This window comes from Boleophthalmus pectinirostris, unplaced genomic scaffold (genome assembly GCF_026225935.1).
Source record: "Boleophthalmus pectinirostris isolate CB_2022bp ecotype Guang Dong unplaced genomic scaffold, ASM2622593v1 HiC_scaffold_8, whole genome shotgun sequence".
NCBI classification, from domain to species: Eukaryota; Metazoa; Chordata; class Actinopteri; order Gobiiformes; family Gobiidae; genus Boleophthalmus; species Boleophthalmus pectinirostris.
The window spans coordinates 39234492-39253324 of record NW_026571515.1 but is presented as its reverse complement, the minus strand read 5'-3'; the positions used below and the strand labels follow the sequence as shown (position 1 = coordinate 39253324).

The 18833-nt window shown below is 40.2% G+C and overlaps 1 protein-coding gene across 1 annotated transcript in view; it reads right to left on the bottom strand.

Moving 5' to 3' along the window:
• Positions 1–18833, bottom strand: part of vwa5b1 (von Willebrand factor A domain containing 5B1) — a 135832-nt gene that overhangs the window by 110945 nt on the left and 6054 nt on the right. Inside the window, exons 3-6 of the mRNA XM_055166088.1 lie at positions 18607–18826; positions 17910–18064; positions 16748–16879; positions 5585–5709 (exon numbers count right to left, since the gene is read on the bottom strand). Coding sequence (XP_055022063.1) covers positions 5585–5709; positions 16748–16879; positions 17910–18064; positions 18607–18826 — 632 coding nt within the window. The remainder of the gene's footprint in view (positions 1–5584; positions 5710–16747; positions 16880–17909; positions 18065–18606; positions 18827–18833) is intronic.

Below are 18833 nucleotides of genomic sequence, written 5' to 3'. Positions count from 1 at the left end.
CAGTATCGATATCAGAGGCTGCTGTATCGATATATCGCCAAAAGTACTTTTTGGTATATTTTACTAAATTATTTTGTTACAGCGCAACAGTTTGTTCTTTGTTTAGAGGAAGGAAACTCATTTAGGCAACACATTTGACATTTTCACTGTTTTGAGGATTGAAATTGGTCCGTTTCATATTAACTTTGCACAAAAAATGGTTTAACAAAGACTTTTAGTATCACAACCATTATTTTTTATTGAACTGTATCGAATCCATTTGAAATATGTTGTATCAAACCGAAAGTGTACTGTATTGAGATATGTATTGTATTCTGGCTTATGTATCGGAGGTATGTATCGTATCGACAACTTCTTAATGATACCCAGCAATAATATAGACATAAATTGTTTTTTTTTTTTTGTTTTTTTAGGTTTTTGTTTAGGTAAAATTACAGAGAAAATATGACTATACTGACTCATGTTATTGTGAATAAGTCATGAATGGGCCAAGTGCATAACAATTTTCTTTAATTATGGTACGCACTCGTTTCACAATTTTATTATTACCAACCACGACCAACCCGGTGGTGTTCCAGTTTCAGGCTTTAAAAATCTGGTCACCCTAAGCATAACACATATGATACTGTGTGACAGAAGTGGACTGAGGGAGTGTGGCGTCTCTCATAGCATTCGACTGCAACCAAATGAAGCTCATCGAGGCTAGCGGTTAAAGCACCTACTCTGCAATTTGCTTGGGCCCGTATTTGCAAATCAGAGCGTGAAACCAAAGAGTCACTCATGAGATATTGATTTAAGGACTGAAAAGCGTACAGAGTATGTGCAGGTTTGACTACCCTAAATTTAAGACTTTTTCAAGACCTTTTTTAAGACCACTTAAATGAAAATTAAGACCAACATCACACCAGATCCAATTCTAATAATGACCAACCAACTACCGGTACTGTATCTAGAATTTAAGAGCCACTGTGGATTAATCCTACACTTCCCCATGACCCATCCAACGTCTTCCTCCACTGTACTGATGTTTACTCATTGCCGTCAGCGCCTGAAACAAAAGAATTGTTTGTATAGACTCCAAATTAGACGTTCATTCACGCTGCGTGATTTCACATTGTTGTTTTTTTTCTCCCTCCTTTTAACGTTGCACTGCAGCTTGGATGAGTATACAAAAAAATAGGCTAGTAAAATTTAAGACCTTTGTGAAAAAAATAAGACTTGGACAACATAATTTAAGACTTTTTAAGGCCTTAATTTAGGAACATGAAATTTAAGACCTTTTTAAGACTTTTAAGACCCCGCGGCTACTCTGGCGGATCATGAGCAGTTTAATACGAACATTTTCAGCCCAAAGTTACAAGGCTCACATCAGAAGTTACAGAGAGAAGGGACACTTTTCAATGGAAAGTGAATTACAATCAGAGCTCGTAGGAATCACTTCGCGCCCATGCTCACCTCATATTCAGAACACGGCGGCTAGAGTGTTAGCCCTGTCCATTTGTATATAAAGTCTATGGCCTAAAACACAGGTGGCAAGGCCAAGGCACAAGGGGTTAAAAGGTATAATTTATTATTATGTTGTGAATCTGTGCCACTACTACATCTCCCACAATGCACTGCAGTTGTTTCTCGTGAAGTGACTGCATCTCGCCACTAGAGAGGCCAAGAAAACTCATCAAATTTCCTCAAAAATGTCCAAGAAAAGAAAAACTGATGAAGAAGGACGGCTATTTCATGAACGTTACTGAGGGAGTAATGTGAATGTTTTAACTTGAACCTTTAAATCAAATCCAATCCACTTTATTTCTATAGCACATTTCATAAACAAAACAGTTTTCCAAGTGCTGCACAGTACAGATAAAACATATCCAGAAGAAATATAAAGTAAAGCTCTACTTAACTCTACTAGTCCTCATTAAGACAATAAAATTAGTAAAATCAAATAAGAGCAAGAATACCAGAAAATAATAAAAATGTAAAAAACATAAAAATAAACAAAATGAATAAATATGAAATGAAAAATCAAATACAGACTTTTACTTTTTTTGTAACAGTTGCAGTCTTAACTTTACGACCGGCCCTTTGAAGAACAAACATGATCCAAATGTGGCTGTTGGTGAAAATGAGTTTGACACCCCTTGGCCTAAAACATACAGTAATCCTCCAGCTAAGGTAGTCCTGACCAAGCCCTGCTCAAGTTCTGGAGCTCCCTGATTATGACACCATGCCCCAGGTGCATTTAAAAACAGGTTAAGGTAGTAGAAGTAGTATGGACTTTATTGGTTTCCCTGTTCCCCTAGGAAACTGCAAACCTGGGTCTATGTGCTGCTCTCTATTCATTCATTCCACTGTTAGTTGGATCTCACTCATTTGTCTGTGCCTCTCCTGGTTGAATGTCAAAGGACTTCAGTCAGACGCAGAGCCAGTGGAGTGTTGCCATAGGAACAGATTTTATGGGTAAGAGCTCTGTTTCCACTGTCGGGTCAGCGGTCAGTAATCACAACAACAGCCAGTGCCCGCGAATAAGTGAGACAAGAGCAGATCGATTAGGAGCTTGGCGAAATCAGAGGCAAACGGTAAAATATATTACAGAAGGTTTAGGTCGTAAAAAAAAATGTATAAAAGGGGAAAGGGGAGAGGAGATTCATAGACTAATTGCCAATTTGTAGCTGACATCATCAACATTCCCTGGATCGTCGAGCTAACTGAAAGCACTACTCTATTAAAAGCTTTGTTACTTAAATTAGACTTAATGTGAAACAGAAAGAGCTGGCTTAATTGGAACTACAACAGGTGAGCTGATTTGTGCTCTTAAAGGGTCCATCTCATGCAAAATGAACTTTTCAGAGCTTTCTACATTCTAAGAGTGATGTGTGGGCCTTGTATATGTCGCCCAAGTGTTTTTTAGATTGATTCAGCGTTTTTTTTTAACAAACTGCAGTGTATTTCTGCCACCCTCCCACGTGACAACGAACTAAAGCTGCTACAACGATGATGCAGCAGCTACACCTATGACGTGTCTGACCGCCCCGCCTCCACCTCGCATCGGCTGACAATTCCCACATGAACACCTAAACAAAAGCGACAGCATAAGCTCATTGTTCTAGACTGCAGTGTACATGATATAATAAGTTTATCTACTAGTGTTTATTAATACTTTACCAATCAGTAATGTTCAGATGATGTGGACGCGGTGCTTGAGCTTCGTGCTCCTCAAACTCCTCGTCTGATTCTGGGTCCAACACATGCGGCTGAACGCGCTGTATCTCCATGATGAATAAAAGTTTATTCCTACCACTATCAGGGTGCACGTCTGTCTCCCCCTCCCTCCCTGAGATGGGCGGAGGAAGGGCGGCTCACTCAGAGCCTACGTCACGTTTGGAGGGCGGAGCCTGTGCTTTCTCAGGACGGGCGGGGGGAGGAGCAATAGTCGGCCTTTCATAGTTCCTGGTCTGTGACGCCTCCAAGAAATCAGTAAGATTTCATCACTATTGTGTAATGGATGTTCCAAAACTCAAATAGTGCTTGTTTATGTGCAGAAGATACAATGTGAAAAGAGTTATTTTGCATGAGATGGGCCCTTTAAACAAGTCTCCCACAGATAAAATTACAATTACAAGCTACAGCATTGGCCTACAGTTCTTCAGTTTGTCTCTCACCTTTTTATTGAAAATCAAACCATGACCATCAAAGCTCATATTGATTACAGTGTCCTAAAATGTGTTTTTTCTTAAGTTTTCAGACAATCTAAAAACTTTTAGGTCTGTGTTTGATCTTGTGTCACCATGGTAACTGTTAAACATTCAACAGAAATACACGTAGAACTAGGGCTGGGCGATATGGAGCATATATGGAGAATATATTTTACTATATCTCAATATCTGTACAGGAAAAATAACCCCCCAAAACTCCTGCAAAAACAAATATGCCAAATTCCACAAGGCCTTTTTTTATTGAAGTGCAAGAGGTAGGCAGTTCTTAAACTTTACCTTACTAAACTTTACAATATATAAAGCATAACGACTATAGAGCCACGTCAGCCTGTTTAAGATTATAATGTGTTTAATGCAGCTTTATGCACGTGTTTACGTTGAACAGAAACGAAACTTAAAAGCGCATGGCTAATTTGCATAAACAAATCATCAAAGTCACATTCTCATCAAATCATCATTCTCACAGTAATATCGTGGACCATCACAATATATCGAATCACAAGTGTCTTTGCTTAAATTACGAGTTACGGTGCAGCAATAGTTAAAAAAAAAACACAGAGGGAACTACATAGACCATGATCCTTTGCTCCATTTCAGTGTTGACTACAAGAAGAAATAACAGTTCTAAGCACTTTTAAGTTTTAGTTCTGTGGATTAAGTCTTGTTAAGGCATTTTAAGAGGAAAAAGTAGCATATTCAATTTTGTTAACCTCCACAAAATATCACAATAAATATCGTACCATGAGATGTATATCGTGAAAATATCATACAGAGAGATTTGGATATTGTTATCTCTCTAATCTTGAGCCTCCCCACCATATCGTGAGCTTTCCCACAATATTGCAATAAATATCGTACTTATAACGTAAATATCGTAATATCACGTTTACTTTAGTATCAAAATCAAGCTGTATGACAAACATACAAACAAATCAGATCCAAAAAGTAGAAGTGCAAGTATAATTTTGTTATGAAGAATGAGTGCAACTAGGCTGGCTCCCTTCTACTGTATTTCGCCTGTCTGCAGCTGTCAGACAATTAAACCCTGCAACCTTTGCCTGTCCACGAATCACCAGGCAGCTTCACTATTTGTGCATAGGTTCTTGCCCTCCATCTGAAATTTCCATCAATATGAACACAATCGATTCCAGTTATTTCGGTATTTTTAAACTCGTGCAGCTAGAATGAAAAAAATAAACATCTTACAGTGAATGGGTTTGTCTCTCCACGTTTGACCTGTAACTCGGCCTGTTGGTTCAACCTGCTTGTCTATATTCTCGGCAAAGCAATAACATCTCCATGGAGACAAGCAAGGGGCAGCTTCCATTAGAAAAGTTACATAGTGTACCTTTAAATCATGTTTAGATATTTATAGATATTTTGTTCTGCAGTTCATCTCTCCTCTCTCGTCTTTGTTTATGTCTATTTTACAGTTGTATACAGTCTTAGCTTTGACAGGTACAGGTTACAGAGATGGCAGACAGGTGCAGACAGGTGCAGGTTTGACACAGAGATGGCAGACAGGTGCTGACAGGTGCAGGTTTAGCACAGAGAAAGCAGACAAGAGCAGGTTTGATACGTGCAGGTTTGAAACGGCTGCAGTTTGATGGAGAGATAGCGGACAGCTGTACTTTCGACACAAAGATGCCCAACAGGTGCAGACAGGCGCAGGTGCAGACAGGTGCAGGTGCAGACAGGTGCAGGTTTGAGCTGAGAAAGGCAGACATGTGCAGGTTTGACACAGAGATGGCCAACAGCAGGGACAGTGTGGTGCCAGTTTGACACAGGGATGGCAGACAGGAGCACTCTGACACAAATATAGCCAACAGGTGCAGACAGGCGCAGGTCTGACAGGGGGCGTTGTCACTCACTTTCCTCTCGTTGCTGGAGTCCTTCTTGGTGGCTTTGATGAAGTCATTGCGTCCGTGCAGGAACTCGTCGTACTCCTCCTGGGTCATGTCTCCGCTCTCCAGCAGCACATGAGGCAGGTGCGGCTCTGAGACAGCAGCAACAGACACAAAACAACAAACAAAGCCATTAGAATAGTACAAAAGGAATGGGGTTATTGTTATAGAAGATATATTGGGCCTGTGTCTGTTATATACTAATAGTCAATGACACAAACTCGCAATATTCTTCTAAAACGAGATAATAAAATTTTGCTGATCCGTGTTACAAAACGGTGGTGCCCAATAGGAGCTGACGTCGCTGTAAACATCATCACAACAAAAAGTCAGATATTATAGAAAGCAGTGGATTTTTTTATTTCATTTGTTCCAAAATGACAGAATGCTGCCAAATCCTATGTGTATCGGGGTTGTGGAAATAAAATTGGAGAATGGTGTAAGTACAGAGCTGTTTGCCTTATACCTGAAAAGTGATTAAAGATTACTCACACATGCACAAATCACTGCAAATACAACTCTGAAAAGGTAAATGAGAAGGACAACAACTATCATATGGTTGAAAAACATTCCATAATAGGTTTGCTTTAAGACAAAGCAGTAATTAAAGTGGCTATACCCCATTTTTTTATGTAATTGAGCTACATTTGTAAAAGCAGCATTTAATTTGTGTCTATAATGAATCATAGAAGTTATTTATTCAATGCTCTGCAGCTCAAATCTTATCAGGTACAAAAAATAGCAAAAGAACTTATTACTAGTACAAAGAAAAAAATGTATATAGTAATTATGATGACAGGCATACAGATGTAAGCTGTCAAAGTATAACACTAGTCCAATGAGGTTCATTTGCTCTTCTGATAATTTATGTTATTAGGTTCTTGTTTTAGACCATCCATCCATCCATCCTTTTTCTTCCGCTTATCCGGGGCCGGGTCGCGGGGGTAGCAGTCTAAGCAGGGACTCCCAGACTTCCTTCACCCCAGACACGTCCTCCAGCTCCTCCGGGGAGACCCCACTTGTTTTAGACCAAGAGTTTGTTTTCATGTCTGACAGTTTGACTGGTCACTAGTGCTCTTCCTCAGAGAGAAAACCACATTATGGACTGGGACGGAGCAAACATGATTGGGGCAGAGGAAAACAAACATCGTCGCTGGATTAAAGAGGCAATCGAAATACAGAAATGTGCCCACGGGACTATATACCGGGACAATTAGCTTTTTTACTCTCACACACTTGGAATACTGTCCTGAGGAAGTGGGACTGCAGATGTTGCTGTCATCCTGCCTCTACTGATAGGAAAACAGCGTCAAAACCTGTTTAAATCAGCTGGCCAGACAAGTCACAGCAACATCACGTGAGCACTCTGAGGAAGACCGCTAGTGAGCAGTCCAAACTGTCAGGTATGAAAACTCTTGGTCTGAAACAGAGGTCTTATCAGGGAGTTGCGGAAGTACTGGAGGGGGGTCGTGAAATCTAAATCTTTGGTTGATTAGATGTTTTTTTTTTTGTTTTTTTTTTTAATATTTCATTTTTGAAGGATGAGGATGAACTAGTTTTCAGTGGGGTCTGGCTGTGTGCTCCTTTTCACGTCTGTCTGTCTCTCTTTTCATTCCCTCGTCTCGCTCCTTGTCAAACTGCAAACACCTTGGTGAGGTTTTATCGTTTCTTGTTAGGCTACATGTGAAGAGGTCCGTTACAGCTTCACTTTTACACACAGCGGAACTTGAGCTCCGCACATACTACCGAGCATCGGGAAGAGGTGAGGCAACTTTATTCCCCGGGCACATTAACCAGGCTCCGTACTCCGCACCCAGGCTCCTCTCTATCCACAGAGCGACCAGGAGAGACGAGAGAGCGACCAGGAGAGTGCCCACGGTGGCTCCCCTCTTGTTCAGTCAGATCTTTTAAAAAAATCACACTTTGAGCCCATTTTCCGTGATGTCGCTGCTCCATTGATCTGGCCTTCTAAGAGTTCTCAGAGTAGGGGGTCCCTGCTCCAGCTCTCTATCAGTTTTGGAGTCCCTGGCCTGAAAAACATTGAAGATCCCTGGTCTGAAAAAACAAACAAACCTAATAACATAAATTATAACACTTTTTATTGTCCGAGTTGTTTTAGTTGTTTAGGTTTACACTTAAACTACGTTAGGAAAATGAAGAATACCTATGGACGGCAGCAAAATGAACTACGGCGACTGCCCTCTAAATGATTATGATTTAATTATCGCTGCTGTACAAAGCGAAAGTGAATTATGATTTGAGCTCGTAAACTCATTCAGGTGGATAATCGTGACAACCACACAAAGTTTCATTCTCACAAAGTCAAATATCTGTCATTGTAACGTCTTTACTCCGAAGTGACAGCAGCATTAGGCTAAACACGATGGGCCTTGTAACGAAGACAGATAATCCCTCACACAAATGAGGAGGAAATGGGAAAGAGAGACATAGAGAAGGAGAAGAGAGAAAGAGATAGAGAGACAAGGAGGAGAGATAGGGGTTAAGAAAGAGATTAGGCGAGGGAGAGATGCAGATTGAGTGTGGGAAGAGAGGGAGATTGATAGAGAAAGTGAAAAGAAAGAGAGAAGAGAGGAAAAAATGGAGAGGGTGAGGAGCAGGAGAGAGAGAGAAAAGTAGAGATGGAAGGAGAGAGATGAGAGGCAGCTGTAGTGAGGAGAGAGAGGAGAGGGAGAGAAAAGTCAGAGTAGAGAGAGACTGAGAGAGAAGGGTGGAGACGAAGAGGAAACAGAGAGTGAGACAGAGAGAGGGGGAGAGAGAGAAGGAGAGACAGCAATCGGGAGAAAGAGGAAGACTGGGAAAGATGGAGAGAGAAAGCCCAATGAAAGACAGAGAAAGAGAGAGAGATTAGGAAGGAAAGGGAAAGAGACAAGCAGAGAGAGAAAGAGGAGGCAGAAAGACAGAGAGACATACATTACGAGAGGGAGAGAGGAAGGGAGGGAGAGAGTGAGAGCAAGAGAAAGGAGAGAGAAGAGAGACAGATGGAGATAGAGATTGGGAGAGAGAAAAGACAAAGAGAGAGAGAAGAGAGGAGAGAAACAGCAAGGGGCGCAGAGAGGCAGCTGTAGGGAGGAGAGAGGAGAGGGAGAGAAAAGGAAAAGAGAGGGAGGTAAGAGGCAGAAAGACGAGAGAGACTGAGAGAGAAGGGTGGAGACGGAGAAGAAACAGAAAGTAAGACAGCAAGAGGGGGAGAGAGAGAAGGAGAGAGGAGGAAGACTGGGAAAGATGGTGAGAGAAAACCCAATAAAAGAGAAAGGGAGAGAGAGAGTGGGAAGGAAAGGGAAAGAGACAAGCAAAGAGATAAAGACGAAGTACAGAGAGAGAGAGAGAGAGAGACATATATTATGAGAGGGAGAGCGGACGAAAGGGAGAGGGTGGGAGCAAGAGAAATTAGAGAAAAGGGGGTAGAGAAAAGAGTTTGGAGGGAAAGAGAGATAAATGGAGGTAGATATAGACTGGGAGAGAGAAAGAAAAAAGAGAGAGAGAGAGGAGAAAAATGGAGAGGAAGAGAAGCAGTAGAGAGAGAGGTAAGAGGCAGAAGAGAAAAGAGAGAAGAGAGAGACTGAGAAAGAAGGGTGGAGACAGAGAAGAAACAGAGAGTGAGACAATGAGAGATGGAGAGAGACTGAGAGAGCAAACACAAATTTGGGTGAAAGAGGGAGAGAGAAAGACCTATGAAAGAGAGAGGGAGAGAGAGAGAGAGAGATTAGGAAGGAAAGGGAAAGACAGACAAGCTGAGAGAAAGAGGGGGTAGAGAGAGACAGAGGGAGAGACATATATTATGAGAGGGAGAGAGGAAGAAAGAGAGAGAGTGGAAGCAAGAGAAAGAAGAGAGAAGGGGATAGAGAAGAGAGAGACTGAGGGAAAGAAAAACAGATGGAGATAGACAGAGACTGGGAGAGAAAAAGAGCAAGAGAAAAACTGTAGAGGGGGAAGAGGGAGAGAAAAGGAGAAGAGAGAGAAGTAAGAGAGAGACTGTGAAGACTGAGAGAGAAGATAGTGAGAGATGGAGAGAGACTGAGACCTATGAAAGAGAGAGGGAGAGAGAGAGAGATTAGGAAGGGAAGGGAAAGAGGAGGTAGCGAGAGAGAGAGAGAGACATACTGTGAGAGGAAAAGAGAAGAAAAGAGAAAGGAGAGAGACGGGGATAGAGAAAAGAGAAACTGAAGACAGATGGAGATAGATCGCGATTGGGAGAGAGAAAGAGACAGATGGATAGACAGGGAGAAGAGGAATGCCTAGCAGACCGGGTCTTGTTTTGAAGTGTAAATTAATCTTTTCACAGCTGAGCATCCTCCAAACAAAATGAGCTCAGAGACTTTGAAGGACACAGGGGGATGTGGCCACTTCATTATGTATCTTACTTTACTGTAACATATGATAACGCCAGGCTGTTGTCGGGGATGTTTATGGCCTATTATTTTACCGATCGCGCACATATGCAGACCAGAACTGATCTCATGTCGTAGAATTATTACAGAATTAACCACAAGCTGCGGTTTTAACACATTTCGTTACAGTCGTTTACTCGGTTGGCTGCGCTATAATGAAGCAAACGATGGAATATTCTGAAGTAATAAACTGGCGTCAAATCCCTTACGAGATCTGTCGATACTTTGCAGCTGATGCCGTTGACATTCCCGTGGGATCTGGCGCGACTAACTGCAGGCTCCGCTCAGTCACAAGCTCTGTAAAGACTTTAATCTGTGCTTTATTTTAACACAACCGGAACAGAAAAAACAGACGTAGTTGGAAAGACAACAGTTGAGAGGATTTGTGATGTTAAACAAGTCTTTTACGCACAAAAATTACAGACACAAGCTAACGGTTTTTCAGTCACTCTCACTACTTTGTTGAAAATCAAATATCAACCTTAACACTCTTAACTGATGAACATTATAGAGATACATCATTATAGAGATACATGTAGAACACCCCCAGCATGATGTCACTGCAAAGTAACCAAGGACTAGGGCTGCCCGATTATGGAAAAAGTCATTATCACGATTATTTTGGTCATTATTGAAATCATTATTATTCAAATGATTATTTTTTGGTTACACAATGCATTTATTCAGCACTTCTCTCTCAAAAAACAAACAAACAAACAAAAAAAAAAAACACTTTGTTATTGATAATTTAAAGGGCACATCTCATGCAAAATAACTCTTTTCACATTGTATCTTCTGCACATATACAAGCACAATTTGGGTTTTGGAACATCCATTACAAAATAGTGATGAAATCGACTATTGCTCCTCCCCCCACCCGTCCTGAGAAAGCACAGGCTCCGCCCTCCAAACGTGACGTAGACTGAGTGAGCCGCCCTTCCTCCGCCCATCTCAGGGAGGGAGGGGGAGACAGACGTGCGCCCTGATAGTGGTAGGAATAAACTTTTATTCATCATGGAGATACAGCGCGTTCAGCCGCATGTGTTGGACCCGGAATCGGACGAGGACTTTGAGGAGCACGAAGCTCAAGCACCGCATCCACATCAGCTGAACATTACTGATTGGTAAAGTATTAATAAACACTAGTAGATAAACTTATTACATCAAACGCATCATAGGTGTATCTGCCGCGTCATCGTTGTAGCAGCTTTAGTTCGTTGTCACGTGGGAGGGTGGCAGAAATACGCTGCAATTTGTTTTAAAAAAAAGCCAAATCAATCTAAAAACCATTTTATATATACAATATATACAAGGCCCACACATCACTCTTAGAAGGTAGAAAGCTCTGAAAAGTTGATTTTGCATGAGCTGGGCCCTTTATTCATTTTATAGGCTACAACTATGTACCATAGAGCAGTTTTGTGATGTATAAAACATAAAATGAATAAAATATACTTTGAACATGAAATAAGGCAGAAAAACATAAATGTATCTAAAATAAAAATATATATATACAGCTGTTCTACAATCTCTCTAAATAGGCAGATATGAGTCCTGCTGCAATACACACTCCTTCATGAGTTTATGAAGATAATCAGTACTGTAGCTCCCATTATGCACATTACAGATAGCGTGTAGGGCACCACGTAAATCCTGGCAAAATTACGGTTATCGTGACCCGTTCCTCACTTTTACCTGCACTTAAATAATGTCACCTTGATTATATAAGTATGAAGATCGTTTGACATACAAATCGAAATCGTGATCAAAATTCAGTTAATTGCACAGTCTTACCAAGGACCAAGCAAAGGCTAACAAACACTTTAAGTTTGTGCTCTGGAAAGGAAAAATGAATGAATGAATGAATGTATGAATAAGTTTATAAATGCATTTTTTTGTACTCGATGGTCGGCTATCTGCTTGTTTCCAAGGTGATTTTCTTGCTAGATTATGCACCTTGAGGAAGGCCATGTTAACCCCAACCACATTATTTTATATCATGCTGTAGTAAAGGCTTTTTCATTTTTCTTAAACAAGAGAGAGCCTTGGATTTTTGTCCACAGGAATACTTAACACAAAATGCTGCTACATGCTGTACCCCAAAGACAAAGCTGTTTTCACTTGCAAAGAGCCACATCTATCTCCAACTGGTTTTATTCATGCTTACGTCACAAAACCAGCAGACGTTTGGAAACTTGCAAATCCAAAATCTGGGAAAACTGAGAAAATTACCCTGTTTACTTCATCTAGATGTCATTGTATTCTTTCTTTTTTCCTTTTATAAATTGCCTATTCATGTGTGTATTATAACTTGTCTAATTTAATAAATTTAAATTTATTGCAGTGTTCCGTTATGTTGGGAGGATTAACAGTTCCAAACAGCTGCCTGTAAATGACATGGAAGATGTGATTAGAGTCTTGTTCCCCATGGAAAGCTTTGGCAGGCTGTGAAGACGCTGCTGCTCAATCCATGGTTTTATCACATGCCCAGTGTCAGGAACTACACTGGAAGTCGCCATTTGGATGTTTCCAAATCTCTACAAGTTTTTGAAAATCTTTAAAAAGTCTATGAATCCATGTAGCACTCTTCATTCTTTTTATTCTAGATGTTTTTGCTTTGCCTGGTATGTTTTACAGTAAGGCCTTAAGCTTATTCATCTCCATGGAGACAAGCTAGTGGTCACCCTGCCGACTTACAGGCCAGATCTGTGGAGATGATTGAGGGTTTTTTTGTGACAAGACAACAAATAAAATGCAAGACAGATACTTTTAATGCCATACTCAGGAGCATTCTAGGCAAAGCACTAAAATCTCTGTGGTGACAAGCAGGTACAGGGAGGCAAGAGGCAGAGTTTCCATTTAATAACATTGGGCCTCATTCATGGAACAAATTTGTACTGAAGTCCTTCTCACAAACATTTTTGGTAATCACAAAAGCTTTTTCTTAACTCAAAATGTTCTTCTGGAAGAGCAAATCCTACAGACAGTCAGGAGCTCTCGTAAGAACAAAAATTCTACTGTTTTAGTATATTAATACTCTGATACTGCAACAAAAAATTCTAATTCCTCCATGACTGTTATATATTTTCTTACATTATTTGTATATGACTCTGTGATCCAAGAACATTTATGAGGAGTTTTATAGAGCATGTGTCTATTGGTCTAACAGACTTTCTCCAGGCTGCAGTGTGCCTCAGTCTGCCCCAGCCCCAATGCCTCCATATGGGCCTCTGTCACAACCCCCCTGACCCCCCCCCCCCCCCATCACCCCCTGACCCCCCATCACCAGAGCACACTCTTATGCACCCCCACCCCACAAAAGTGCCCGCTTATTTCAATAAGTTTATGACTTCAATATTTCCTCACTGAGTGTGCTCATATGAGTTTGGACATTTGAGATCACCGCTGAAGCTGTAAAACAGTCTGTAAATGCGCTCCATCTGACTTCCTCCTCACTCTCTCCCTCGTCCTTTCAAGTGTCATAATACCAAACCCATATTGACCATATATGGAAGTTCAGAGGGCGTTTCTAACTAAATACATATTCATTTTTCGATATGAATGAAATGTAAATAAGCTTGGAGGTGTTTGTATCTGGATGTTGGTGAATTAGCCCCAACTGTCACTTAAGAAGGAATTCGGCTGCTTCAGAACGCTTTATGAATCTAGTGAGTTCTCTCAGCATCTGCTTATTTTATGAATATTTATGTGAACATTAAGTTTTGAAAAGTTATGAACATTTTTTAAGAAACGATTCACGAATGAGGCCCATTGTACTTTCTCATGAAATATCCAAAAAGTTTATTCGCAAATCTTTAATGTAATCTTTTCTATCAGTGATTAAACTCATTAACTTGGTTTATTACAACAAAAGCCTACATTTTAACTCTATTTAAGTGACATTAACTGATAAGAATAAAAGCACAAATATTGTGTTTTCTGTCTAACTCTAAATCTCTGTAAGTTCCCTTTTGTACCAGTGCTGAGAGTTACTGCTATGGAGACTTAACTAAATTGTACAGCGCTGCTAGCCTCAGGTCTGGAGAGAAAAACCTCATATTAAACCTATTGTATAAGCAGCACTTGGCTCTGTGCTGCCTGTGGGGAAAATACAGGCTAACAATCCAAGGCTAAAACAGCACAGAGCGGCTCAGACCAGAGGAGGCAGAGTGGACAGGGAGAAGGACTGGAACGCCCACACTCTTATAACTACTGGCACCTTTAGTAAAAATAAACATAGGAGCGTGCCTGGAGGGGCTGTACGATTTTGGAATTGCAATTTTTATAGTGTTGAAAACATGTTTAAAAAGTAGGATTCTGTTCAGCATAGTGTTGTCAAAAGTCAGAATACAAAAAATCTGATACAAATCTATACCAAAACAAGCACTGAAACTAGATACTCATCTGAGCGAGTATAGATACAAAATGTCACATCCACGTTTCCTCAATGTTTTTAGAATGATCTTGAGCTGTGTCAGAACAAGTATAAGAGCACACACAGCACATACGCCCATGGACCACTATATACCTGGACCAGTGAGGGATTACACAGATATGAGGCCACATGGGAATAGAAAAGAAAGTACTACCATTTAAAGTGCCTATGACAGGTTAAACTACTAATTTAATTAAAACACAAGTTTAAAATTGTACTTCCTGGTTAGAAATTGTTAGCCTGATTCATCAGCCGGTTTCACTTCGTAGAATCCATGTGACGTTGCAGTGTTAGAATTCGTTCGCTCGACGGTAGGGGGGTATTTTTTATCATTTAGCCAATCGCTGCTATTTGGTAGACACATATGTAATGCGCCACGAACGGAGCTAACTGGTATATTAAGCTTTTCCAAAATCCCATATGAAGAAGGGCAATAACGTCTTTCCCCTTGATGAAATTCACCAAACATTCTCTTTAAATCTCTCCAGCTTTAAATCGTCGATCTCGGGAATCATTGACAACACTGAATATATGGCTTTTGGCTGATTGGCTGGTGCCTGAACTTGTACTTCCGGAGATTTTTGCGAACCGTCTATTGTATTTTGATTCCTGACCTAGTCGCTGGAGAGAAATAAAATTGAGCGGTGGCACTAGATGGCGCCAGCCACGCTAAGAAATCGTGACATCATACTTCCATAACTGTTAAGTAGCAAAACGTCTGTAATGAACACAGAAATTATAAACTGACAAATAGAAATATACAAAAAACTTTATTTTGTTTAATTAATGGTTTTGGTTTCAGAAAAAAAAAAATTAAGTGTATAATGTGGATAACTCATCCAAACTTGGATGCTTGGAGCTTGGATGAGCTGTGAAATGTATTCAACCAGAATAAACTTTAGTCCAGTTGACAAACTGAATTTCTCTTTGCCATAAATCAAGAAGCAATTTGTGAAGAAAAGTTGAAAGATATGTTGAAAATTACAGAAGGTTCTTAACACACTGATGACATCACACTAGCGAGCATTCTGTACAAATGTTATTCACATTTTACGTGTAAAAAACAATTTTTTTCTGAAACCAAAACCATCAATTGAACATAGACTCTACCTGGACTACTGAGGGATTTTACACACTTGAGAGAATTGTAAAAAATCTGTCACAAGCGCTTTAATATTTAAAATTACATTCTGTTGTTTAAAGAAAGTGTTTATTATCATCATGGTACTGGTATTGTTATTGAGTAACAAGTCTATTCCTATCGAAACGAAATCGAGTTTGAAAACAACAGAGGGATTAACTGTGAAAGAAGACTAAAATATAAACTAATAATCGAACAGAAGAATCAGATTAATTTCAGAGCATGTTTGTAGAGGTCTAAACTGCAGGTAAAATCTTGTTATATTTCCATAAAAAGAAAGGATACTTACTTTGTTCTTTGCAAAGGACATTCTATTTTCTTAATAATTGCAGCCTTTGCTGTTTGATAATTGCTGCTGCTCAAATAGTCCTTGTGTTACATTGTGCAGCCTTGGTTACTGTGAGGCTTTGACATGGCTGAGTGAAGTGCATATGATTATATCTGCTGTAAATATTTATCATAGTTTTATTTCAGTCAATTGGCAGTGTGTGAAGATGATTTAAAAAGTTGAAAATTACAGGAGCATCAAAAATTCCAAAAATATACACAGATGTTATCCAGAAGAAATAAATACTTGGCTAGAAAAGCAATAACCGTCCTCTTATTAAGATAATGTTCAAAGCATTTCTTATTTTTGCTTGTTTTGACAGCTTTGGAGCACAGTGCTGTCTAGAAGCTGTGAAACATGCATGTAATTAAAGTGTGCAAAAAATAATAAATAGAAATGAGTTTGGAAAGTCAAGAATTAGCTAAGGCCGTAGCTAACAGCTGCTTTCATGGTTATTACACAAGAGAATGGATGCTTTGTTCTTGAATGTTCCACACAATGGCATGAAAGATCAATTTCTATGGAGACAAGCATATATAACCACAGGCCATGTTGCAGGTCAGATCTGTGGAGAGGGGAGCCAGCTTACCATAAGAATGCATGTTTTTGAGCAATAAAAACATGTGTAATTGATTAATGAAGGATAGATAAATATGTTCAATGCCATACTGAGGTATAAGGCTGAGCAACAGAATGTGTGGGTGAGAGAAAATGTCTTGGTTTCAGCACAGAGCTGCATTCAAGAGAAGATTTGTATATGATATAGGGATTTTACCAAAACAGAGACAGTAACAGAAGATTTTGTGGTCAGACTCACCACTTGGGTAGATGAGGATAGTGACCGGGCAGTCATACGTGTACTTATCGGCCAGAGTGATGACCACACTGGTGGCAGAGCGCGCCAAAGGATCAGCATCTGCGCGGATGGCATGAGACGGGCTCTCCACACCTGAACCAGGAACCAGTGAACACAACACAATCGAGAGAAATATACTGTGTTACTAATCACACTATAGAAGTTCCAAAATCCATCTAAGAAAATATTAGACTGTCTGTTTATTGTTAGATTCAAAACAGGACTAGGCTAGGTCTAAATTAGGACTGAACCATGTCCAGAAAACATAAAATAAAGAAAACAAAAACATAAATATGTATCTAAATCAACATACACTAGAACTGCAGAGGCCTCAACTAACTTATGCAGTTCTCCAGCACTGATTCATGGACTAAACCACAGCAAAAAACAGGAGCTGAACCAAGGACTAAACCAGGAACTGATTTGTTTGTTAAAAAAATCCAAATTCACCCCTGTAACATTTTAACATTTTGAGCTTCATTAGATTGGCGCTGAATGCTGTGGGTGACACACTCGCATAGTCCACTTCTTTATACAGTCTATGGATAAAACCAGGGACTAAACCAGGACAAAAACCAGGGACTGAACCAGGGCCTAAACTAGAGCTAAACCAAGATAAAACCAGAGTCTGAACCAGGGACTATAGAGGGATTATCAGACTACATCACTTGGCACGTGTGCATGTCTCCTGCAGAAAGAGCTGCTGTCCTGTTTGTATTATGTCAGTGTCTTGTAGGATTTCAGCAGATTTCAGACTCTCCTGGGGGCGGGGCTAGTTGTGTCAATCAGGTATGAGTGGATGTCTGGCTACTGAAGTTTGAGACATTTCTTCTCATCATTTACACTCACCTGCATTTAACACATATGGGCCACTAAAACGTATCCCACTCACTAATGTTCATTTAGCATCAGAACTTATTTTATCACACTGATAAACTGTTTTAGTGCTGAACACAGCCCTAGTTAGTGTTGCAACAGACCACGCTTTTTACTATTTCAAATACAATAGTTAACCCTCCACTCCAAAGTCCACCAGGACGGTTCAACTATTCCTTTGTTGTTCATATTTTTGTTCAAGTGCATATTGCAGTGGCTCTGTTGTCTGATTACAGAATAGTCTGACCTGCGAGAAGATAGGGGGCTCTGATCTCCAGTTGGAAGTTGAACTCATAGTCCATGGAGTTGATGCTCTCCTCCTCCAGCAGCGTGACCAGGCTCTGGGGAGGGCAGCTGGGCATCGGGTCATGAGGGCTCGACACACTGGTCTGGCGGTCCCGTCTGTGGAAGCAAAATGATTTTTTTGTGTGTTTTTAGCACAAAAATACAAGATTATGCACACAGCAGCAATTGTGTAATTTTTAATATCGAGTATCATCTTTAGAATAAACTAACAAAACATTGACTCAAAGGTGTGTAGACAGAGAAGGAAAAATTGCTGTAACTGTAACTTCAAAGTAATATTGTTTGAGTAGAAGTACAAAGTAGTGTTACAAGTAATTAGTCAAGTAACAGTGAAAATGTATTTGGGGAAACTCTAATTCAAGTAATTTTAATGAGCGATTACACTAAACCAGTCATTATAAAAGTAACTGTTGAGACTAACATCTGATTTCTAATTTGAAGGCAACAAAATCTTTTTGTGACAACACACTCAATATTCAAATATGACATTATATGACAGATTTTCTTTTCATTTACTGGTTTCACCTTCCTGGGGTCACTTTGAGGACGTTTAACTGTTCAGTTGTGATGATGTTTTGTTTTTATTTGCTGATTTCCATGACACTATTCCACTTGTGTACTTGTAGTGTTGTACTTACATCCTGGAGAAGTTTGGGGACAGGCCCTGCTCCTCATTGATGCTCCTCTGGACTCTGGGGGTGCAGACTGGGGGAGAGCAGACCCGGATACCTCCACTGGGAAGAGTGCGGAGCTCAGAGGACGTGCTCACCAGAACATGCACCGTTTCCATGGGAGGAATAGAGCCAAGATTCACCACCAGCACTGTCCGCTCCAAGTCCTCATCCAGAACTATGTGTCCTGCAGA